The sequence below is a fragment of the Microtus oregoni genome, unplaced genomic scaffold, assembly GCF_018167655.1.
Source record: "Microtus oregoni isolate MIOR12 unplaced genomic scaffold, Mior012 000047F_ref0000412, whole genome shotgun sequence".
Classification (NCBI taxonomy): domain Eukaryota; kingdom Metazoa; phylum Chordata; class Mammalia; order Rodentia; family Cricetidae; genus Microtus; species Microtus oregoni.
In genome coordinates this window covers 12,152,551-12,178,992 of record NW_024543221.1, presented here as the reverse complement: position 1 = coordinate 12,178,992, position 26,442 = coordinate 12,152,551, and the positions used below count along the sequence as shown (strand labels likewise).

General features: G+C 39.7%; 1 protein-coding gene across 1 annotated transcript in view; it reads right to left on the bottom strand.

The window, feature by feature from the left end:
- The window catches only part of Ush2a (usherin), a 669,744-nt gene extending 643,537 nt beyond the window's left edge, over nt 1-26,207 (bottom strand). Inside the window, 7 exon segments of the mRNA XM_041635252.1 lie at nt 22,055-22,220; nt 25,754-25,898; nt 25,901-25,959; nt 25,961-25,991; nt 25,994-26,067; nt 26,069-26,186; nt 26,189-26,207. Of these exon segments, the coding sequence (XP_041491186.1) occupies nt 22,055-22,220; nt 25,754-25,898; nt 25,901-25,959; nt 25,961-25,991; nt 25,994-26,067; nt 26,069-26,186; nt 26,189-26,207 (612 nt within the window).
- Between the last annotated feature and the right edge of the window lie 235 nt (nt 26,208-26,442).

Sequence of the window (26,442 nt, the reverse complement as noted above, 5' to 3'; positions counted from 1 at the left end):
GGATCCTTTACGTCCACACTCGCTTCTCTAACAACTGCTCTTCTTTGAGATTCTTTTCAGAAAGTTTTGCCTACGCCTGTAACTCAAAGCGTTTTATTCATACTTTCTTTAGGAGTGTCAGATTTTCAGGTCTGGCATCAATGTCTTTCATCCACTTGGAGTTGACTTTCATAAAGGATGAAAGGTCTGGCTTCATTCTTCGGTAGATGGATATCCAATTTCCCCAGTGTTCCCACCACCATTTGTTGAAAGTCTTTTTTTATTTTATTACTATTGTTTTTATTTCTTAAATATTTTTGTTGATTTTTTTTTTAAGGAGGATCTCTCTATGTAACTCTGGCTCTCTTGGAATTCTGTGTAAACGAATAGACCAGGCTGGCTTTGAACTCAGAGAGATCTGCCTGCTTCTGCCTCCCTTTTGCTGAGTCTGTTGCACTGCACCTGGCTGAGGATGCCTTTATCTGATCTGACACACCTTTTTCTTCCCTTTGTTAAAACTCAGGTGAGTATCAGTGCTGTCGGTTTTGATCTAAGTCTCCTACTCTATTCTGTTCCATGCTACAGCAGCAACACGCTACTTATTTCATTGTTGTTCCTGTGGGTTTATAACCTAAGTAATGGAAGGTACTATCTTCAATATTGGGTTTTGTTTTGTTTTCATGTAGGATTGGTTTGACTATCTGAGGATTTTTTTTGGGTGTGTGTGTGTGTGTGTGTGTGTGTGTGTGTGTATTTTTTTGGTGCTTCCATGGGAATTTTAAGATTGTTTTTGATTTCCGTGAAGATTTAGATTTTGATGGGTCTATCAAGAATCTGTGCATGCTGATCCATAAACATGGGAGGTCTTCCCATATTTCAGTGTCTTACTAAAATCTCTTCCATATGTAAAAATTTTATTGTAGAGGTCTCTTATTTTCATAGTTAGGTTAACATTTTTGAGGCAATACTGAAGGGAATTGATTTTTATTTATTTTTATTGGTCTATAGGAAAGCTATGGATTGTACATATTAATTTTGTATCTTGCCAGCTTGTTGAGCATACTCATCTGATTTAAGGGTTTTGAGATAAGAATCTTAGGGGTTTCGTGTATAGAATCACATCATCCAAAGCTGTTGACAATTTGTGTTCTTCCTTTCCCATGCATGTTTTTGATTTCCTTTTCAGTGCCCAGCTACAATGAAGTACTATTTGAGTAACAATGAAGACCCTTGATTTGTTCCTGATTTTAATGAATGGATTTTCAGTTTCTCCCATTTAGAATACCATTGGCTACAGGATTTCCACATGGAGCAGTTTTTATCTTGAGATATGTTCTACTTCTACTTACAAGAAAGCAATGGTGGATTTTGTCAAAGCATAATTGAGAGGATCACATATCTTCTTTTCTTGAGTCCATCTCTGTGATGTATTAACTTGCATGTACCAATTTAAATACATTGAAATATTCTGACATCCCTGAAATGAAGTCAACTTCATCATGATAAATTGTTTTTCCTATGTTCTTGAATTTGGTTTTCAATTTTCATTGCAAAATTTGTGCATCCACGTTCCCTAGTAGTACAATACTAACACTTGATTTTGTGGAGTCTTAGTCTGGGATTTCATCTATTTCACTCTCGGTGGAATTCGGTCCTGGAGAAATTTTATTTTTGAAGGAATCATTATTGTCTGGATTTTTTTAATTCTTGTATTTCTGTATGAGATCTTGCACATTTTGGTTTATTCTACTAATTGAATTAATTTTAAGCTTCTCTTTTGGTTTTGGAGTATATTTTAATATTTAAGTAGATCTGGGTCTTAATAGTTTTCAGGAGATAAATCTCCAAACTATGAGTTTACACTAACAAGTGTGATCCCCTACATTACTCCAAGAACAGCTTATTGACTTCAGAAGAAACCATGACTATCAGTAGTTCTTTTATTCAACTATCCTAATAGTTAATTAAACAGAGCAGCCCCATTAACTCAAATAACTACTGGAAGGTAAAGAAATTAAGGGAGTATGGTGAGCTGAGGAGTAACTTCGTAAGACTGGAAATACTGGCTGGGCTTAGATTTAGACCAATAGAGAAAATGAGATGGAAAAATATAGCTGGAAGGGTGAGGTTGGGATACTGTTTTGGTATAGGAGGGTCATCTGTCTATGTGTTACTTTCATTGGTTAATAAAGGAACTGCCCTGGCTTTTTGATAGGGCAGAATTAAGATAGGTGGAGTAGACCAAACAGAATGCTGGGAGAAAGAAAGCAGAGTCAGGTAGATGCCATGAAGCTCCGGCCCAAGATGTACGTAGGTTAGAATCTTCCCAGTAAGCCACAACCCCGTGGTGATACACAGATTACTAGATATGGGTTAAAGCAAGATGTGAGAGTTAGCCAAGAAGAGGCTAGAAATAATGGGCCAGGCAGCATTTAAATGAATACAGTTTCTGTGTAATTATTTTGGGTAAAGCTAGCCGGCGGCCAGGAGCCGGGCGGTGGGAAGCGGCCCTCTGCTCCTTCACTACACTGTTAGAATATGCATAATTAAAATATTACCAAAGCTCTGATGGGTTACAGTTACAAAAAAAGAGAGAGAGGAACTGAGGTGGGGGTGAAAAGGAAAGGATGTAGATTGTGATTAGGAAGAATAGTACAGAGTGCACAATAACTGGGTACAGAAACAAACACCCAACACAATACCTAATCAAGCAATGTAGACACTAAAGCAAGATCATTAGAACAAATTTATGCAAGATTTAAAATAACAAAAAGACAAGTGAAATCTAAGTGTACTAGGTTATGCGATAGCATCGCATCTGTGGGCGTTACTTTGCTGATGGGATGGTTTGGATTGCTTGCCTCCTCTGTTTTTGGAAGCAAATTGTGCAATGGGACATATACAGCTGCAGCTCTAGTTTATGCCTCTAAAACCTGACTTGTGGTGTGCACTAGTGGGAGTTTACATGACCACCCATTTGGATTGAGATTCCTGAGCAACTCCACACCTATAGTTCAGCAGTTTCAGTCCACTTCTGCACTGTTTGCTGAGAGGATTGGGCCCTCTAGGGAGGGATCTCACATTAATGCCTTGGCTTTTATATCCACAGCTACTGTCTGTCACAGTATTGGTTGGGAGAGGGGATATCTCATGCTGCCCTCTCCCACTGACCTTAACTGGGAGCCACAGGAAGATTTTCCATATCAACCTGGAAGTACCATATTATAGCTCCTGACTCCATAGCCCGCACTTACCTCTGGTCCCTCTGCTCATGCGTATATCCAGGTCTTCCTGCCTCTGATGCTAACCTCTCTCAGACTGTTGGAGACACGCTGGTGTGTATGGGAAGAGAAGGTGGAAATTCCTGCCTTATAGTTCCCATTACCTTAGTCAGAGTCCTGTGTGCTCAGCTTGGACTCTGCTTCTGGCTCTTCCACCCAGAGTCTCACCACCAAAGCATGCCCAGCCTTGGTCATCCAGCTAACTCTCTGTGCAGCAGTGGGGTGGGTTGGAAGCTGGACTTCCGTGGCACTTCCCACCTGATGCTAGTGGGAGCTTCATGGTGTGAATGACCATAACATGACACCTCTTGCTTGTTTCCCTGTGGCGATCTCACCAGACTAAACTATTTGTTTCCACCTATTGTCTTTGGTACCAATATATGATTGTTTATTACCCTGGCTGTTGTTTCAAAGACTTGGGTTCTCAAATCTATCTTACCAGGAAGTTGGAAAGGTTTCTCTAATATGTAGAGTCGTATTGGTCATCCTAAACAAAAACATGTCTCAGTTTTATTCATTTCTTTTTTACTCCATCTTCCTTCTTTTGTAATTTATAACATGAATGTAATACTTTTCTTTTACATGAATTGATAACCAAAATATATGCTTCTAATACATTAACCACAAAAAGTATAAAAAGATAATAAACAAGAATAGTAGCCTCTAGTATTTTCATTTCTCAACCAAAGATGCTTTTGTTACTTAAGAATATTAGGTAATATGTGCGAGTGTTTATCACCAAAGAGGTTGCAGTAGACAGAGAACAGTGTCTCAAAACACTCTCAGTACCCTCACTCCCAATAAAACCCAAAGAATTAGGTCTATGTCAGAAATGTTGATATTAATAGGTTCTGACTCAACATAATCTGTTCAAACAGAGTCCCCTGATTCACACATCCCTTTTCATGTGGTTTCAGTCAGCCACATTAGATAACAAGGGTCTGAGCACTTTAAGGAAAATTCTAGAAATAATTGATGCACAAATGTCAACTTGCCTGCTGTTCCAAATAGTATGACAAAAATCACAAGCTCTCCCCCTCCACCTCACCTAAGATAACAATCTTCCTTTTGTCTAGCAATTATAGTGTGTCCCAGATCCATTCCTGTTAGCCACTCGACAGACCTCATGGTTGTCAAAACAGCTATCACCACTTAAGCATTTGCATTCAAATCATCATCATTTTCCAAATAACAATCCTGAGAGGCCAGAGTAGGGATGCTGGCAGGGGCATTACAGTTGTGGGATAGCCATTCTATTTTAATGCTACTCTTGCTAGCGATTTACTGAACCTGATTTACAAAGCAAACCTCGCCAGAGTACGCATGGACATGGTGTTTGCAGGAATAAACATACTGTGTGTAATAGGGTTTGCCCTTCCCTTGCTTCTAAATAATACCAGGGGTCTTGGAGACTGGCATCAGTAGATAAACGGGGGGCTATGTACCAATAAGAACCCGAACCCCAACAAAATGCAAACTCAGGAAGACTCCTAGACACTTAATTTATTCTGTTTCATCTCTAGCACAATCGTATAGGTGTGTCAATCAACCTGACATGTTTTCAGTATCAAGGTACTACAGCAGCATTATCTCACTTCATTACAGGAAAAAACGACAGTGGGACTAGACTAACAACCGTACCTAACATTTATCATGGAAATTGGCAGCATATATGACGACTTAAAGAAACAGCCATTCAAAATTTGTCTAAGAAAAATCTGACTCAAAGGCTCCCTGTATAGAGAGAGGATTCTGGCCATCACTGGTTGAAGCTTGGCTAAGTAAGTGGCACATTTTTATTTTAATTGTAATTCTCTGCAGGAAATTTTGGATGATATTTGAAATGTTACCTGAAGTATCAGTAGCCACAGTGATTGGACCAACAAGATATGCACCACGGCAAAGTAGTGGCACCTTCATCTTGTAAGTACCAAATATCTGTCTAACTGGACTGGAGATCAGCCCAATGGGAGGGAGTTCAAACAGTACGGTACACTGAATCACTACCCACGACTCTAAAGGTCACAGATGCTAGGGGAGATTATACTGCCCTTTCCTATACTAATATAACCTGGATGTATTATAAATACGTATCCTTAACCCCAGAGATGTGTAGTTCTCATCCCTTTTCAAAGAATATTATTTTTTTTGAAATGTCAATGACCTTGTATTTCACAAGAGTACATACAGATTTTAGAACACTGAAATAGTATTTATGTTTTCCCCTTCTTTTGGTTCCTTGTGAGAATTGCTTGATCTGCATCTCAGAGCCCAGTTCTGTATTGACAATGTATGCTCTGAACCTTCTCCACCCTGCTTGCTGATGTAGACAGAATATTACAGAAATTTGCAAAATACAATCAGTGAGTATGGGATGCCTCACTCCAGCAAATATATGTACAACCTAATTTCCACGAGACTCAAGGAAAGCTGCTGAAGAGGGCACAGAAGGATTCTAAAAGCCAGAGAACCAGAATGCATAACAATAGACAGCACCTTCTAGACATGATAGGAAAAATGCATACATGAACTCTCAACAACCCAGTGGCCCGAACAAAATCAGCATAATGACAATCAGTTTACATGAAAATGTAGACAGGGTTCTACACAGGGTCCCGCTTCCAAATGAAGAGCTATGGGTTGGAACTGACTCCTGAGAAAGGGAGAATTAGTTTCCTCCAGGGAGAAACCTCCACATAGGTTGTCCAATCCCAAGGTGTCAGGCCTGGACACATATACACATGAGAAACACTGAATGGACTCTGTAGGTTGTACAAAGATGTATACACACACAAATACATACTCATAACCATAAGAATTCAAGAAGAAATTCTAAATTTAGGAATAAGAGAGGGGACACAGGAGGAATTCAAAAGGAGAAGGAAGGGTGAGGATTGTGAGGTAAAGTGCTCATATATAAAATTCTCAAAAAATAAAATTTAAAAATCATAAAAATATGCTAAAAAGTATATATGGAAGTTTCTGTTGTACATTAAAATGTGAGTAAGCTATGGACAGTGTTCATTTATGGTGGCATTAGTGATTTAGGGCAGTCTGTCTAACAGACTGTAGGAAAACTGACAAGAACTAATAATTAAAGATGCTAATTTGGATTAGCTATAATTAATTGAATAATTTATCCTTGGTTTTTATCTTAACCATGATCAAGCTATGCTTATTATTTAATCATTACATGGGCTAGTTACACACGGTACAAGTAAGTATTAAAATACACATAGCAGTACTTTAAAAAAAAAAAGCACTAGTCATCATGGCCACAAGCAACGATAGCAATCACTTTAGCATCACAGTGAATTTACACTCTTACAGTCTCAAATACAGTTAGATTTAGAAGAAACAATGGCAACTATAATATTGAAAGCAGCAAGTCTATAAGTTCTACGAGATGACTTTCAACATCTAAAGTCACTTTATAAAGACACACCTTCCAAAATCAATTGAAATACAATGGGGGGCAGGGCACAAATCATGCATCTCCCCAAGTTCCACCTCTGCCTTTAGTATTAAATGTTAGAGAAGTGTCATTTTCCTGAGGACTGGTCATCTGAACCAGTGGAAACCTGACACACTGGTGCTGCTTTGGCTTGAGTAAGAAATGTTCCCCATGGGCTCATGAATTTGAACACATGGTTCAGAAACTCTTTGGAAGGAAAGCATTTCATTGGGACTTGTTACAGTTTCAGAGGTTCAGTCCATTGTCTTAATGTCAGGGAGCATGGCAGCATGCTGGCAGACATGGTGTTGGAGAAGTAGCTCAGAGTTCTTCATCTGGATCTGCAGGCAGCAGATCTGGGCTGCCTGCCTTGGGCTTCTGAAACCTCACAGCCCACCCCAAGTGTCACACTTTCCCCCAGAAGGCCTTAGCTACTCCAACAAGATCACATCTGTTCTCTAGTTCTTCCCATCTACTGCCATTTCCTGATGACTAAACATTCAACCATATGAGCCTATGGGGCCATTCTCATTCAAACCATCACATTCCACTTCCTGACCCCCAAAGGTTTGTAGCCATATCATAATGCAAAAATGCGTTCAGCCCAACTTCAAAAGTCCATATAGTCCACATAGCTCAACAATGTTTAAAAGTCCAAAGCTCAAAGTCCCTTCTGAAACTCAAGGCAATCTCTTAACTGTAACAGCATATAAAATCAAAAAGAAGATCACATACTTCCAACACAGTGAGGAAATAGAGGACCAAAGCAAGACAAAAGGCCAGTAGGACAAACTCCAAATTCTGGATCTCCATGTCTGATGTCAAAGCGCTCTTCAGATCTCCAATCCTTTTACCTTTGACGACTGCAACACGCTTTTCTTTCTGGGGCTGGTCCCATACTCAGTCTGTAGCTTGCCTTGACAGATATCCCAGGACTCTGTTCTCTCCAACATCTTGGAATCTCCAGCAAAATCCAAGCTTCACCCTTACAGTTTTACACCCTGGCCTCTCTGGGCCTGCATGAAGGGACACACCTGACATAGGCCTGGCTCCAGGGACTTTCCTGAGTCACAGAGGAAGATTCCAGAATCCCCTTCATGTATTCTTTACTATAAAACCAGAACCATGTGCCTGACACTGCCAAGTTCTTCCATTGCTGGGGCTGAAACTTGGTTGCCTCATTCAAATACATTTTCATTTTCCTGTTTTCTATGACTTCTTTTACTGTTTAAGATTTTCCCCTAATTCCCTTTCAAAAAATAGAATCTTAGTTGGGTGGGATCTTGCCATGGGGTCATCACTTTATTCCATGTAGTACCAGGTTTTTCTTTAATCTGTTTATCTCCTTGAACACACAGCACTCAGCTTCATTATCCTTCCTGGTGCTCTTTTTCTACTTAAACTGCACATTTTGTATTTTTCCTTTGTCAGATTGCTCCTTTTCATTTAAAATCAGCATAAGAGAACACTAATACCCAAACAACACAGTCATTGCAAGGCTATCTTGAAATCTCCTCTCCTAACTCCCAAGATCCAAAACTCTTCAACTTAGCCTCCGACAGATATTTTTGGTACAAGGACAGAAAGCAGGCATATTATTTTGTCAAAATATTATAAGAATCTTGGGAGTTTACTAATATTGTTTTCTCCTCCAAAACCTCTTGAGTCAAGCTGTCATAATGTACATCACTCTCAGCACCACTGTCTTCCACACTCCAGCTAGTATGGCCCATTAAGCTCCACTTAATACATACCACTACTTTCCTGACCCTAAGTCCCAAAGTCCACAGTCTACCAACATGCAGCATGATCAGGCCTGTCATATAAATATTCCAGTCCTTGGAACCATGATCACAGCAACTCTTATAAAGAAAAGCATTTAATTGGAGCTTTCTTACAGGTTCAGAGGTTTAGACCACTGTCATCATGGTGGAACATGGATGCATGTAGGAATACAAGGATGGAGAAGTAGCTGAGAATTCTACACCTTGATCCATAGACAGAAGGAAGAGATAGCCTCTGTGCCTGGCTTGGGCTTTTGAAGCCTCAGAGCCCACCCCCAGTGACATACCTCTAACAAGGCCACACCTACTTCAACAAGGTCACACCTCCTAATCATTCCCATGTAGTATCACTCATTGATGACTTCACATTCAACCATGTTCACCATCATGGACAATCCCTCCAGAACCTTAAGCCAAAATCAGCTCTTTCTGATGCCATTTGCTCTTGGTATGGTATCATAGCAACAGAAATGTAAGTAATACCAATGCAAGAGAAATGCTGCTTTCATAGTTAGACGTTCTTCTAGCCGAGAATTAATAACGAGACGAATAGCTATCCACCCACCATGACAGTAACAACACTTGCAGTCAATACAAAGTCACCTTACTCCAGTCCCCTCACAAATATCCCATGTGTTGTCCAGTCCAGAGTCAATTCTAGCCTGCCCCTCAACTTCCACAGTGGCCCAGGTTTGCAGAAAGTTCTCAGAGAGTCCGAAAATGCTGAGGACAGGCTTCTCCCAAGTACTTCACAGTCAGCTAAGGCAGGCACTGTGACAGTGTTTTACAGACTTTTATATAGTCAATAAGACTATGTCAAGCTTTGCCAGATTCAACATCCTGGTTATTGAATTAGCATAACTTTTACTTTAAGCTCCCCATATCTAATTCATTTTTTTCAGAAATTTTCCCTAGCATTTATTAGCCAATGTTCTTTAAACCTGATGAATAATTTATAGCTAATTAGCATTTTCAATGATAAACAAGTACTTAATAAAATTCTTTGTGGCCCAACTTTATTTTCTTCAGGTTCCCTCTTCCTACAGTCATAGGCCATGACCATAACACAGCAAACAAATACAGAAAGAAGGTAAAATCTCATGTCTGCAACCCAGAAGTCAACCTGTGCCGTCTTAACAACAAATGTTTATTTAGCACATGTAGAAGCCTCTAACCCTGAGCTCCCAACCTTCTCAGATAAAATAACACTCTAAAATACTTCTTCTGGCAAGGAGACAGACCATGACAGCCTCCATCAGAGAAACTTTTAAGCAAAAAGTAAAAGTATTCATGTTGTCATATTGATATAAATTTGTGTTTGCTCCCATTTTATACAAGTCAAGCTAGAAGATCCCAACTTTATTAGGTAACTAGAGGTTATCAGATTTATCAGTGTTAAAGGAACCTGTGTTTCACTGATTTCTGACTTCACTGTTACTATTTTCTTTGCTCCACCTAGGGCTTAATTCTTTTCTCTTAGTGCTTTTCAATGGAAGTTGGAGACATATTTTAAACCAACATTGCTCAATCTAAGTGTTTAGAATCATAAAATTCTCTAAAATCCCCCCTTTTCAGCCTTCTACATTATACTACTTATCACTCAGAATTAAATACTTCCCTTCTGTGTTTGTACTTGATTTTTTTTTCCCCACACAACTGGCCAAGGCACAGAAATTGACCATAGATGCCCATCCCAGTTGATACATCTATAATGCAAACACCACACTTGAGGTTCAGAGAAAGCAAGGGGGTGGGAGGGAGGCAAATCTACCCTGAAAAACCACCAGAGGAATGACAGAAAGCAGGAGTAGAACACTGACCTGGAAGCAAATTTCTCGTCAAATCCAAAAGCAGGATGGAAGCTATGACACAGAACTTGGACTGATGAGGGAAATTAACTGTCCATCATTTATTTAATGAATATAAACCCAGCATAAACATGTCCTTTAACAATGAAGAGGAAAATTGAGACATCATCAGATGAATGGGTATAAGGGTATTAGATTTTATCCACCTTAGCTGGCAAGAATGACTTATAAACAATGATAATAACAACAAAATTTCCAAAAGAGAAACAAAACGAAGAAAGAGGAACACTCAGGACACTTAGGCTGTCTCTCAGCCTGTGATGCCAGATGGGGTGATAGGAGCAAGCGCTGTGAAATTGTAAGGGTGGTGCTGAGAGTTTGTGTGCAGGAATTACTCAAGACAATTGCATTTAAAATCAGGATAAGTAAAGAAAACCTAAGTGGAGGAAAGACTTCTGCCTCTCAGGACAAGGAAAAAGTGTCCATGTCAGTAGACTGTGATGAAGAAGTTGCGTACATGTAAACACTGAGAACCACCAGAACACTCTAGAGAAGATAGACTCAAATGCTGTTTTTAAATTCAAGGAGGGATTGTGAAATCTGTTCAAGTGTCACACAGTGCTTTGGGGACAGAAAAACAGACAGAAAACAGGCAAAAGAAAAATAAGCAAAGGAGCCACCAACAACCACAATATACACCAGACAATGTAAAAGGTTGCAGACACAAGGCTGATCTCATCAGATGTCTGAAGAGTTCATAATAAAAGAATGATTACTTGATACTGGAAGAGTAGGTATGACAAGGGGCAGCAAGAAGGTAGATAATACCTACTAAAATACAGTCAAATAGGAAGAATTGCTTTTCTGGTTAGCATGATAGGGTTACTGTAATTGAGATTAGTTAACAATACATTTAAAACCAACTAGCAAATGCTTAGAAGAATATAAAGAAAAAGAAAATTTAAAATTTTGGTGGGAATACAAATTATTAAAGCCATTATGGAGAACATGATAGAGATCACACAGAGACACAAAAGGAAGCATGACAAGCAAAAAAACAAAAAAACAAGAGAGAATTATTGTGATTTCCAGCTATCTCACTTCTGAGTATGAGTATGTTTTATGCAATCAAACTAGACTCTTGTCAAGATATGGACTGGTTATAAAGGTAGTATTTTGTGTTCATTGAAACTCTACTAAATCCATAAAAACTGATATCGTATCATTGTAAGAAATGAATGGAACTAGAAGATGGCATGCAAGAGTACCACACCACAAAACACTGAGCTCCGGATAAGAGGCCACGGTCAATGGCAGAAGGGTGGCAGAGAGATGGGCTAAGAAATCAAACTGTAAATAGATCGGGGTCCCACGTTCTAGTACTCTATAGCAAGAGCTCACAGTAAACCATCAAGCCTTGCATGGATAAACAGAATGGTCCAAGTCTCTAGGTACAGAGTAAAGACATATAAATGCTAGCATCCCGATTTGAACTGCACATATTGTATGCATTCACTGAAACATTACACTCCAGTTCATAAATATATATAATTATGTTAATTAAATTATTAAGAGACAGAGACACTAATTACTCCAATTCAATCTTTACACACTGCATACATGTAGCAAATTATCATGATGCATCCCATAAATACATATGATTAAAATATCAATCAACAAACACAGAGAAGCACAGTCTATGCAAGATCTACACTTCAACCTCCTTGTCCCTAGTTTTCAGGTTTCCTCATGACATCCATCACTTTAATATTCATAAAAGGCCTTCCTCCCACACATCTTGAGCTGTACCGCATGTCATCCTGGGAGGTGTGTTAAGTGGTTAGCATTTGTGTACAGGTGTGAGACCACAGACTTCATCTCACCTGTAATCCATTGCTTCAACGCCCCCCCCCCCACACTTTTTGGTCATATTTTCAATCCAAACACTGAATTCAATCATTTTCTGTAAAGTTACTGTGGGAAAAATACTAAATAACTAAAGCAGATGAAGGGGCATCTTTCCCTGTAAATCAACTTAAAATACATAGCATGCATGTGTAATCAAAACCTCTGGGTTTCCTCCACCACACTGGCACTAGCAAGAGCAAGTGGCCTTTAGCCTCAGGTTTCAGAGCCTCCCCTCACGACCCTGCACTTTGCTCTCAAGCCCCAATCAAGTCATATGTTTTCTTCCCCTTTCTTACCCAAGTCCCTGTGATAAAAGTAACTGGATACTAAGCACAAAGAAAACATATCAATTTCCTGAGAAACCGCCACTCTGATTTCCAAAGTGGTTGCAAAAGTTTGCTAAGGAGGTTGAGCATGACCTTAAGTGTCTTTTGGCCATTTGAACTTCATCTGCTGAGAATTCTCTTTTCAGTTCAGTACCCCATTTTTTAATTGGGTTAATTAGAATTCTCATGTCCAGTTTCTTGAGTTCTTTATATATTTTGGAGATCAGACCTTTGTCTGATGCGGAGTTGGTGACGATCTTCTCCCATTCGGTAGGATGCCTTTTAGTCTTAATGACAATGTCCTTTGCTTTACAGACGCTTCTCAGTTTCAGGAGGTCCCCTTTGTTCACTGTTGCTCTTGTCTGTGTTACAGGGACTGAATGAGCATGCAATCAAACCGGACTCTCTGAATGTGGCTGAAAATGGGGGCTGACTGAGAAGCCATTGATAAAGGCACTGGGACTTGTTTCTACTGCATATACTGGCTTTTTGGGACCCTAGTCTATTTGGATGCAAAGCTTCCTAGGCCTGGATATAGGGGGGGAGGGCCTTGGACTTCCCACAGGGCAGGGTTCCCTGCCCTCTCTTAAGGAGGAAGGGGGAAGGAGGAAGTGGAGTGGAGAAGTGGGAGGGGAATAGGAGGAGGGGAAGAAGAAGTGTAAATTTTTTAATGGAAAAATAAATTATAAAAAAGAAACATATATAATTACTTTTCTATTTTTCAAACATACAGTTCATGGTCATTTAATCTTTTGATTTTGAACTGAAAATTCTATACCCAACATAAGTATTTTATATTAATTCATAAGTAATTTATAAAGTAAGTGAACCTATTAGAACCTTTACAAAACTAATCTTTTAAACTCATTTTTTTCTTTACATGGATATAAAAACTAGTCTTCAATACAACTTGTTATATATCAAGACTCATACAGAAAACTTGAATAACTTAGAATGTTGTATTTAAGAGAGAACTATCAAAGACAATAAATGGGGAGATAAAACTATTCAAGTCCATGTTTAAGAGCAGCCGTAGTTCCTATTCCTTTATGAAGTGATGCATTCCCTGGGCCCAGTTCTGCCCTGGGCGGTGTGCACACAGCTCAGCCTGGTGATGTTCAACCAACAGCAGCTGTTAGCCCTTTGGGCACAAAACAACTACCCACAAAGAGCGACAATCACCCAAGTCTTATTATACTTGGCTTCTAGGCGAAGATGCTGCGAATGACAATTCCATTAGGTGAACGGGTTTAGGCAGCGCCATCATCAAATGTGAACCATTATAAATTTGACAGAATCACCACTGTGGCATTTTCAAGACTAGACATTGTTTAATAAAAAAAATAGTGGACACAGAAACACACACTTTTATTGCAAATTTCAGTTTTAGCGCTGAATCAACATAGCACACGATATTTGTATATATTTCTTTTTTATATATATTGTATATTTTATAGCTATCATTGAGGACTGGCCATTTTCTTGTAGAAATAAATAGGTACGTTCATCTTCAAATATCAGTTTCTAAGTTTAAATGTTAATTTATTCATGGCTTTCTGTATGTCTTGATTAGAAGTGTCCCTGTAGAAATTATCTCATTGGTCTTACTCTTTTGCTGTGAAATATTGTCCTGATGACATTCAGACTTAAAGAGGTAAACACTACAGCATACTGTGTACTGGTTCCTTCTATGCAATAAGCTAAATAAGACAATTTGGGGAGAGCATGTAGTATATTTTATGTATTTTATAAATTTTAATAATGTCACTACATTATAATAAAAATTAATAAATAAATAGGATTATAATGAAATGGAAAAATGAAATTTAAACCCTGGCAATGCTGAAGCATGCATGAGCAGCTTCTTTATAGAAGTACTGTTGCACTTGTCCATATATTGGGTTTCATGGTCTAAGCTGATAAGGGTCACTAACCAGGTCTCTTCCTCAAGAGGGCACCAGATTTCATTACAGATGGTTGTGAGCCACCATGTGGTTGCTGGGAATTGAACTTAGGACCTTTGGAAGAACAGGCAGTGCTCTTAACCTCTGAGTCATCTCTCCAGCTCCAAATAGGATTTGAACCCATTAGTAATAAAACCAAAACAAAATAAACCATGAGCTATGTATCAAGAGACACCCACTCCACCAAAAACATTCTTTACTGCAAGTCTCCAAGCCAGTTTTTCTTAGCCATTCTTCCTTGACCCGATATACTTACTTCTACACAATTTAGTATCCCTCACAGATACCTTACACCATTTTGAGTTTCCCTTCTTCCTCATGGATAGAATTTTTAGTTTTCCTCTTCCACACCAACCAAACGCCTATTTGTCTCTAAGAATTAATTGATATGCTATTTTCTTTAAACACCTTTCCCAACACACCTAATTTGAAGTTGATAAATTCCCTGCACTGAATTTTGGTTGCTTTATTTTCTTATACACTTCTAAGTTCATCAGATGGGTAGGAATTACACCCAGGCCCCACTTCAGCCCAGTGAACACATAATGGCATACACGCATGGGAAATGCTAGTTTCTTATCAATGCTAATGATTTCTAAAGGTGGAATTATGCTGTGGACTGAGGCTCAGCTAATGCTACATGTCAAAATTATGGATTTTTTTTGGCCAAGTAGACTTTATGCAACTATACATAGTAGAGCACTAGAATTCATCAACTCTACATTCTTTCCATCAACCAAGGTTCTAATTTTAGTAGCTAAATTGTTCTCAGCATATGTGCCATTGGTCTTTTATACGCATAATGCTGCTTCAGGTGGGCTTCAGTGGCCTGTCTTCATCCTCATCTTCAGGATGCTTGTCCTCTCTATATAGTCAAGTGGTGCTGAGCAAAATGTAATCCACCCATGCTATGTTTTTCTCTTCTTTTTCCTCATGCTCCGCATTCCTGTCCCTTTCCCAGAACATCCATAGGGTCTCATTTAAAAATCGCAGTGTCCGATGATGTTTAATGTGCAGCGTCTCTGACCACCATTCCTCATTACACACCATGCTTTAGCGTCCACCTGCAGCATCAAGTCCCTGGCCTTTTCATCTTCCACGTTCAATGCATGTCACCAAGGGTATTGGCACTGCATGGGGTGTGTATGTGAAATGCTTTCACCTCTATCCCAGTCTGACTGAAGGTATCATATTACATGTATGAGACTTTTGGAAATGCAGACACTCCAGTTACAGTAGGGTAAGAAGTTCAGAATCCAGTATAAGACAGCAAGAGTGTGAGTTGAAAATGCATTTAGTACACCTTAGTCTTCCAATCAAGATGGCTGAGCTACGCAATACATTGGAGAGTATGGGTGGGTTACCCTTAGGATTGTGAGACTCACTCGAAACTGAAGCCTGGCATTCCAACAGGATGTGTATCATATATTGACTACAACTCAAGAAAAGATCAAAACATAAAATATGCTATATAGTTTCTACCGAAACTAAATGACTTTCATGACATCAAAAAGCTGAAGTATGCACTGGCTGATGGGATATAATCAAGATTAAGGAAGAACATAGTGTAGTAGGTCTTGTATGATTTCCCTTACTGTCTGAAAGTGTATGTGTGTGTGTTATGCATATGTCATAGGGCAAGTGTGGATTTTAGATGACAACTTATATAAGTCTGATCTCTCCCCTTACATCATGTGGGTTTTGAGATCTATCTTGGGCTGTAGGCTTTATACACTGAGCCGTCTCTTCATCCTAGCTTGTGCATAGAACTATTAAGTAGTACTTTACATAAAAATAATCCTGTTATACATTTAAACCTCTTATAGGAATGAGAGACAGCTGCAAAATATATTAACTTTCTATGAATGTATAAATATGTAAAATATAACACATACATATACTGTAAACATGTAAGAATACTTACAAATATATCAAAACTATATTTCTGTTACAATTGAGTCTTTTCAACTCCTGTGGGATTTTACTTATGTTGGTAATAGAACTTTAAAAATGATCCTTTAGATTTTTATGATGACTTAGTTTTATGGCAATTGGTTTATTAAAATCCTTTAATTTTTCTTATGTGCTGTGGGACAATGGTCTTGTACCTTGTAAAGATTTGTTATTTGTAGTTTGATAAAATGCTGATTGGCCAGTAGCCAGGCAGAAAGTATAGGCAGGGTGACCAGGCAGGAAGTAGTGGTGGAGTGATGAGAACAGGAGAATTCTGGGAAGAGGAAAGGGTGAGTCTGCAGTCCTGACAGAGAAAGCCAGACACAGAGGAAACAAGATGAGAATGCCTCGCTAATAAAATGTACCAAGCCATGTGGCTAAAATAGACAAGAATAATAGGCTAATTTAAGATGTAAGAATGAGTTATTAAGAAGCCTGAGCTAGGCTAAACAGTTTATGATTAATGTAAACCTCTGTGTTTCTTTGGGACTGAACGGCTGTGGGACCATGTAAGACAGAAACCTCTGTCAACACTTATGTGCATGTCTGTGCATCTCTGTGTTGGTGGGCATCCCTCTGAGGTCATAGAAGACACCAGGTCACCTGAGGTAGAGCAGTTACTGTTGTGCACTGCTCATTGTGAGTGTTGGCTATCAACTCTGGGCCTCTGCAAGAGCAAGATGCTATTCTAATGACTGAACCTTTTTACAGTCCTTGGGGTAATTTATGGATTTTAATTGAAGGTTAGCTAAATTTAATACTACAAATAGGCAGGCTGTGTTAACCCTTAAGGGCCCCCTTTTGCTCACCCCCACAATGGGAACAGCTTCAGTCAATGCACTACAGCGACAATCAGCGTTTGCAATGTGAGCCTGTAAGATGACTAATATTATATACACGAGCCGGACTTAGCAACAGCTATTCTGATTTTTAACTGATTGTTCCAAGAAATCATCATAAATCCTGTGTTTTCACTTTGCTCTGAATAATCCAAAAACATTCAACTAACTTAGGTGATAGCCAAATGTTTAAATATGACTCTGCGTGAAGAAATGATGTTTAATGCACTCACATGCTTATGTGACGAGACACATGAAGTTACAGGTGTAATCAATAAGAATTAGCAAAGGAACAATGTGGAGGAGAGATCCTGGAATGGGGGTCCCATGAGCATCCCTAGACAGCATTCTAGCCCGAGGGCGCTTCCAAGGCATCTCTGCCCCATGTCCCCCCATCATCAGGAGCATTTAAACAACCATATTAAGTGTGCTTATGTACAGATACTCCAAGGCCAGGACCCTCATTTATCTAGTCTAACAAATTGTTCCTTAAACTGCTTGTCTGTCTCCAGAGCTCCTAATACTTCTCCTTTTTCAAACTGAAGACATAAATCAAAAACAGACTTCACAAACAGCCAGGATTCTATTCCCCCTCTCCTCCTATTGATTGCTCAAGCTTATTTAACAATACTTTCTCCACTCATTGCATCAAGCTGCCTTTCTTCGTACTGCTGTGCCTGGGCTCCTCTGTGGCTGTGTTGGTCAGTGTACCCACAAGCCTTCAAGAGGCCACAGAGCATGCTAAGATCATCCTTGAGGCGCCATTATCCTGACACTTCGTCAGTCACAACTCATGTTTTACTGTAATTCAGCATAGTTCCTAGAGAAACTCTACCAGCCATTCCTTGAAGCTATAAGTTCCTTGAAATGTGGGAAGTGGTTACAGACAAAGAGAATTTTTACAAGGGACTCGGGAGTTTCATTTTCAAGGGACAGACAGCTAAGTACATACTTCTAAGTAGTTTGGCCTGCCAATCCACAACAAAAGACCCAATAAAATTTCTCCATATATTCCAAAAAATTTAAAAACCTGTCTCTTAGTTGGTATAACATATACTGACCCAATATGGATACTACACACTTAAAAATCTATTATGATTATCTCTGTTGTGCTTAATAAAAACATGAACTAATTTTTCAAGTTTCAGTGTAAAAAGTGTGGCTTAACCGGGCAGTGATGTCACAAGCCTTTAATTCTAGCACTTGGGAGGCAAAGGCAGGTGGATCTCTGTGAGTTCGAGGTCAGCATGGTCTACAGAGGGAGTTCCAGGACATCTGTTACACAGAGAAACTGTTACACAGAGAAACCCCGTCTCGAAAACACCAAAAACAAGTGGCTTAATAAATTCCCTTTTTGCATAATTGGAAATGGCCAATATACTAAATCCAAAAGCAAAATTTAAATAAAAAAACATATAAGACTCCTGAATGAATATTAATTTACAAAATTCCCATTTTCTGACCACTCTTATCTCAAAATGCTGGCTTTCAAATAAATGCTGGTGCATCTTTCACTAAACAATTTTGGATATTTTTGCACTCAAGATATTAGATCTCTTCTGTTCATGTGGCTGGTACTTCCTGGTGTCTTTGTTGCCCAAAGATTTAATCATTTGTAGCCATTTAAAAATGTAAGTGCTAGCTAAAAAATCTACTTAAGCTATTGGCCAAACAGTATTATAATTATTAAAGTTTTTGTGTGATAATTTTGGGTCTGGGCAGCTGCGAAATAAGCAAGGAGCCTCTGTCTACACTGGCATTTTTCACTTTTTTTAATTCTCTTGTAGATAGTACTTTGTTAACATCTTTAATTTTTTATTTTTTGAGATTATGATATAATTATGTCATTTTCAAGAAAGTGAACAGAAAGATAAGCATCACATTCTTTTTGTCAAATGTAGACTATAAAAAAAAAACAACAAACCAAAAGATGAGAAATCAGAAGGAGTATTGGGGGGGAAAAAGGCACATGGGAAGATGGCTCCATGGATAAATAAGAGAGAGAACACTGTGCCAGTGTGAGGTTCTGAGTTCAAATCCCCAGCGCCTACATAAAACGTCAGGCATGGCTTTGTGCACCTAGACCACTGTGCTGTCAGGAGTGGCGACATCAGATTCAATAATGCAAGCTTGCTGACCTAGCCAAACTGCAGACTCAGCAAAAGACCCTGTCTCAGGGAATACCGTGGAGACAGTGATAGAACCAAACACCCGATCTCCTCTTCTGGCTTTCTTGGATCCCTGCACCCACCCACGTACACACACCACACACACAAAACCCATGGCTAAGAAGGGACCAAGATGATGAGGGCATCATACATGCATACATGGAACCGCTACAATGAGACCCAGAGTTTTGTATAGTTTATGGATAGTAACGAAAGAACACATGAGCAATGAAAGAGGCTATAACGCTAATTACTCTTTAGGTTTTCGTTGTAGATAAGTAAATAAAAACATGATTGACAGCGAAGAGTAAGGCCCTAAGAGAAGCTCGATGGCTTCCATATGACCATTGCAACTGCATAGACCCCTGCTGAGGTGTCTGCACTGGGAAATGGGCAAGCACTATCAGCTTCATTAATCTAATTGCGCGATGTGTTCATTTGTGAGTTAATTAGAGTAGAGCGATTTTATTTTAAAAACCTAACAGCCAGGCACAGTGGCACATGCCTGTAATCTCAGCACTTTGAAAACGGAAGCAGGAGGATTGCTGTTTGTAGCCAGTCGGGGCAACAGCTTAGCGTCCACATCAGGCAGAGCATCAACCAAGAGCCTCGTTCAAAAACCAAGAGCCTTGTTCAAAAACTCAACGATAACTTTTTAATTCAGAAAGAGAAACAAGAAACAAACAACAAAAACTGATGCATCAGAAAGGATAAGTTGTCACACAGTAGACAAACAGAATAAAACACCAGCGGCCTCACTAAGTCATTGATCAGCACAGTAAATAATGTTCCAGCGGTTCAGAGAACTGGATGCTCTTTCAGGGGCTCGGGTTCTGTTCCCAGCCCCACCATGGTAGCTCACAACCTGTGTGTCTCCAGTTCCAGGGGATGTGATACCCACCTTCTGGCCTCCTCGGGCACTATACACATGAAAGTGCACTTAACTAAATGCAGTCGAGACATTCATGCACACAAAATAGAATAAATAAAAAACCTTAAACCATCAGTATGTTAGCCTTTAAAGAAGGGAAGATTTAAAAACAAATATTCACCTTAGCTTGGCAGTGATTTCCCCCTGATATGCATGGAAATGGGACGTTGATTTCCGTGTGCCCTACAAGGCACTGCTCCCAGGATGGCAGTTTCCACACGGCTGCCTCTTTGCAGTTGGAACTTGCTTCCAAAGCTTTCCATACCTGCCAAAGCCCCACCCAATTTCACAGACAAGGCAAAACAAAGGTAGCCAGAAAGATTATCTTCATCATGACAGACACCAAAATCTGCCGGAAGCATAGATGTTTTGGGATTGTTGGCCAAGTCTCTTTGTCTAGAAGTTCCCATTTCCCCATTTTAAAATCTAGAACCCGATTTGCTCACACAATCATTATAGAATGGGCAACTTCCAGATATAAGATAAAGAGTTTCCCATCTGTTAACTACTGAATGGCTACACACTAAGGACTGCCAGGATGGACCCCAGCTGTTACTACAGGGCCTGATGTGATGTGGGATCCACTCTCTGCCTCTATCCCTGGGGCACAGAAACACAAGGGATACTGAGCTTCGTCAACCATTCACCGAGCTAATGTCTTACCCAAAAACCTGAGTAGGTATGATGAATGCCTCCATGAAATCAATTAACCAACTATGATTATCTTTATATATATATATATATATATATATATATATATATATATATGTATGTATGTATATGTATATATATATACACACACATATATATGTAGTGTGTATAAATATATACATCCTTCATGTATGGTTATGCATGTGCATCTATGTGTATTTGAAATCAAAGATAATTTTCATTAAATCAACCAAGCTGCAAGTGTCCTCTAATGTGACAAAGAATTATGCTAATCCCTGGATGAGTGCTCAGATGGGAGCACCTCCTGGGACATGGAGCACACTCTACCTCTGGTTTGAAATATTAAAGTGTGTTTGGCAGCACCAAGGCACCCGAAATCCCACAGAAACAAAATGCTGCTCTGTCTCTGTTGTAGACACTGTAAACACCGGACATCTCACCCCTATCTCAACATCTGAAGCCTCTAAGTTTCTTCCGAACTGTGGTTGAGAACCACAGCGATAATACTGCACCTCCCGAGTGCCTCAAGTGCAAAATCCACCAGCTCCAAGGTCACTGATTTAACGCCACAGCCAAATTTCCTTCATGTTATCAGACAATATCTGAGAAAGACAGCTATAGAAACCAAGTGAGGATTTAAATGTCGCCATCACCAGCAGGATCAGTGCTGGGCTCTAAAGGAGTCAGCGTCTAAACACAAAATGTGGTGACCAAATAAAGCAGAAATTCCCTAGACATGTGATTATTGCCCACAGCATCATTGCCGTTCAGCTCTGGGGCTGAGATTTTTTACAGCAGCATAAGGGGAGAAGTCACTATTATACCAGGAGATAGAGCATGAGGTCACTGGAATACCTGTCTTCCTTTGATGTCATTTACATATACCCGGAATTTAGATATAGTTCTGGGTTGGTGCCATTTAAAGGAGAGACAGGATGACAGATCCCCGTGTTTAACCAAATGTTAAATATTTTTTATTTCACTCACCTGCACACTGAGATGAATCCATTTCTTCATAAGAATTCTCCCTGGTGTCATTACTTTTATTGGAGGCTGCAAACCATTTACTGTGCGATAATAAAACATGGTCTCTTTCTCAGATATTGTAACTTTGAACACAATCTGCCCATCCACCGTCTTTCCCATCACACACCTAAGGAAGCAACCAGAAAAGATAGAAGAGGTCAGCATCCAAGCAAAACGACACACGGGGTATTTTGTTAGTGTAACCCTGACCCCTCACTCAAGGTGTACTTTGAGTAAAACCCTAGAAAGCTTTGTTCCAGCTGAAGTTATTTTATTTCAGTAAAAACTAGAATTCGTATTTACAATATATTCCTCAGAGCCTCAACACCCTTCATTAGAGATTCATGATGGAAAGTAAAGCCATAGCGTCCTACTGGAAAACTAACATTTAGGCTGCTGGCTCATTGGTCCCCTGGCTATTCCTTTTATAGGAAGTGGTAGGACAGCCCACATCCCACATGCGTATTGAGTTACCAGGGCAAATCTTTCTTCTTTTAATGTTAAGTGAATCTGGAGTCCATGGAAGGCTCTAAATTATTAGCCCTGGAGTCAGAATTGCTCTATTTGATTCCTATGATGAAACAGAGGGTGAACAACCACCGCCTCCTCTTTTCTTCCATCTTCCATTGGCCTAAAGTCAAAAGCAGTGTGTAAAGATGACCACTTGCATCTTCCAGGGCCAGCTGTCCAGCTGAGACCCTGGGCTGGTGGAATGGCCTTGGATGGAAGTCTTCTTTACAAGAATAAGATCAAGTAGTATCTTGATAACATAGAACAACTTTTAGGAAGTATCTCAGGTATAAGATAGACTCACTTTTCCTCAGAGAATTGGTTTTTCTACTTAGCTCAAACTGATTTTAAACCTGCAGTCTCTCCATCCCAGCCTCCTCAGTGCTGAGGTGATGGGGGTATACCACCATTCCGGGCTGGATTTCTTTAAAGGGTCCCTTAGTATATATTTCACAGCCTGGGACTCTGTCTTAACCTGATGGCCATTTATTTAGGCAAGGCATCTCTACGGGTACTGCAGACCATGAAAAATTCTTCTCAGCTCAACTATGTGTAAGCAGTCCTTCCTGCTCATTAAACCTGCTTTGCCATTCTGGCAGGAGCCAGAATCCATCCATCGGGGCATCAGTATTCTGAGGACATGGAGGTGTATGGAATACCACAGTCTCCTCCCGAAAGTGGTCAGTCCCGTCTGGAGCATCCCAGAGGCAAAGGTAACATTGGGCCCCCCAAAAATTGCTGCTAAAGATCCTTAAAAGGGACATTTTAAAAACCTCAAGTCTCTTTCACCTATTTTGTCTCGAGTTGGGAAATAGAATAAGATTGGGGAGAGCAAGGGTCTCTCTCCTATTGACACTAATTTACTATCCTTTTGCCTGCCCTGGGCAAAGCATCTTTTTAATTTTAGCATACAATTTTAGATAAAAAAAAATTAAAACACATACATACATACTACTACTACCTTTCAGAAGCTGAATATTTGTGATTTACTGACATGGGGGGGGGGAATCTGCCTGCACCCTACATCTCTGGGCCTTATTCTCAGAGTTTTCCTTTGTTCATTTGTCTTGAGTATAAAATCTACAAGTGAGAATTCAATCATTACACAGGATTGTATTTGCCAAATGCAGACTTATTTCCCCAAGCTTGCTGAAAATGCTTTTCTTAATATGTTATTGATTATCTCCCTTGCTATTTTGTTTGCTTGTAAACACTCTAGCTTTGGTAGATAATAAATGTGAGGCGAAGGCAGGTAGTAAAATATTTAGGAACTGGATTTATTCTGCTTCTGAATACACAATAATTGGATAATCCATGTTTTGTTTGTTTTACTTATCTAGTGCAAACACCCCCAAATTCCCCCAATTCCCATAGGTATTTTGGCTTTGAGAATGAAAATGACCTTGGTACAAGCAATGGACCCTCCAAACTAGAAACCTCATGCCACCACCTCTGCAAATGCCCTTGTAGCTTATCTATACAAAATGATGCCAATAGAGGAGATATTTGGTACAGAGATGTCTCTGTAAGCTTGAGAAAAATGTCTTAAAATATGGGTGCAGAGGACATAACAAATAGTTGGAATTTCCAAACATAAAATGGCAAAGTCCACTGGGGGAAGCAGTGGAACAAGGAAAACAGACCGTGACTCTACACTCCAAATTTTACACAAAAGTAAAATGCATGGACTTTCACTTGGCAGATGGAACACAAACACCTCTGACAAAGTCACATTTGTTTATGAGATGGCAAAATTTCTGAGTTGTTTCCTACATTTTGAAATACTCGCCTAACACAGCCCCACAAAGCAAACATCACAAGGGTGGGTACCCAACACTGTGCTAGGAGATAAAAGATGAGATGATGATTCCTAAAAAAAAAAAAAAAAAAGATGAGGTGATAGTAGCTAGAACACACTTTATGCATGGATAAAAATGCCAAAGAACAAGTTTAATGTTAAAAATAAAAGATTAGTGGGAGCTGGGGAGATGACTCGGAGGCTAAGAGAACCTGCTGCTCTTACAGAAGCCTGGGTTCAATTCCTACCATCCATGTCAGGGAGCTCATACCCACCTACATCGACAGATCCAGGGGTCCCAATACCCTCTCTGTCCTCCACAGGCACTTTGACTACACTTGCATACTCATGCACATAGATACATACATACTAACATTTTCAAAGTGAGTTAAGTGAAGCAAAGCTGAAAATGTTGCTTGTTAAGTTTCTGGTCTGTCTTTGCATTATTAAAGGACTTGTGTCAAATATCAGTTTGAGAAAAGGTTACAGAAGGAAAAGCTTGTGATCATACAGACTAAAGTTCGTTGTAGGAAAGCTCATTCTTAACTCGTGTTGAGGGCATCCTTAGCAGATGCAACAGCAAGAAAATTTTGAGGAACTTCTCATGCTTAATCACTTCCTAACAAACTTGAAGATGGAAACACTGCACAGTGAAGACCGGAGTTCGAACTGTTCGGAAGGGGAATGCTATTCATATATCAGACTCATGTGTTGAACACATTCCAATAATCATGTAAACATTTATTCAGAAAATAAAGATATTGAAATATCCCTAAGCCTACAGCGAGCTACCTACATAGTAAAAAAATTAGAGCAGGGATAATTTGTATATATAACACTCAAGCAAGACTTCAAACATAATTATTCTGTACTGGCACCTGTGCCTACAAGTGTACTCTGAACTTCCTCTAGATTCCAAGGGCTAAGACCAAAAAGATCAGATAGTTTATGAGAAATAAATGAATAATAAGTGACTCAAATATGATTGATATTGTCGATATGTAACTATATTGTATATTATATAAAACTATTATATATAAAATTGTGTATATGATTGGTATATGTTTAGCTGTATTGCCCTCCAACACGACCACTTCAACACTGTTTTTTTCATGGTCAACTCCATTCACAGCAGAAGAAAAACATTTCAGAAAAAAAGAATATTCAAATTGCCAAGTCAGAAGAAGAAAATCTAATGTAGCAGTTGGTCTTCATCTGTAGGGCCCTGGAGTTGCTCAGATTATTGCTACCTTGTTCTCTGAGGTGAAACCTCAGATTGCAGAGATCTTCAAACTCAGTTTTTCAAGGTCCTAGACCAACTGAAAACACACAACACTGTTGGAACTACTCACGTCACACCGTCTTGCTCAGCCTTCCACCACACAGCTGCGGCAAGTTCTGCTGCCAGCCCTGGAGCTTGCAGAGAAGGGCAGTTCTTGTGACTTCTGAATATAAAGTTTGTGGAGTGGCTTCCATAATAAGGATGGAGATCGTGGGGTCTGCTGAGAGGCAGCTCCGGAGGCCTTCTAGGAGAACAGTGTAGGGAAGAGAGACAGTGGTAAGGGCAGTCCTGGATACACAGCCTCTGGTACAGAATTACACTCTCTCAGCATCCACTGCACTGTGACAGAAAGTGCTGGGACTGGGAATCCGCCCATGGCATGGATACCTTCTTGAGAGCACCCACATTCTCCAGCCTTTGGAAAAGGCCCTGGGAGGCAGCCAATGACACTGAGGTCAAATAGGCAAAGATCAATGTTTCAGTGGCCTGACACAAGAAACCCAGTGGAGAGCCAGGTAGCTCATGACTACAAAAAGCATTTTTCACCCCATGATGAATCATTCCTAAGTTAATAATCAAGTCCGCTCTGCTCGCCAGAACACTTTAGAGGCTGGCCACCTGAATATGGGGATTCTCTATCTCTGGGCTACTGAAAACACTCTTTGATAGGAAGAGCAGAGAAAGGATTTCCTTAGAGAGGGCAGAGACATGAGTCAAAGCTGGTGTCTGCTGAACAAACACACAAGAAGTCAAGAGAAG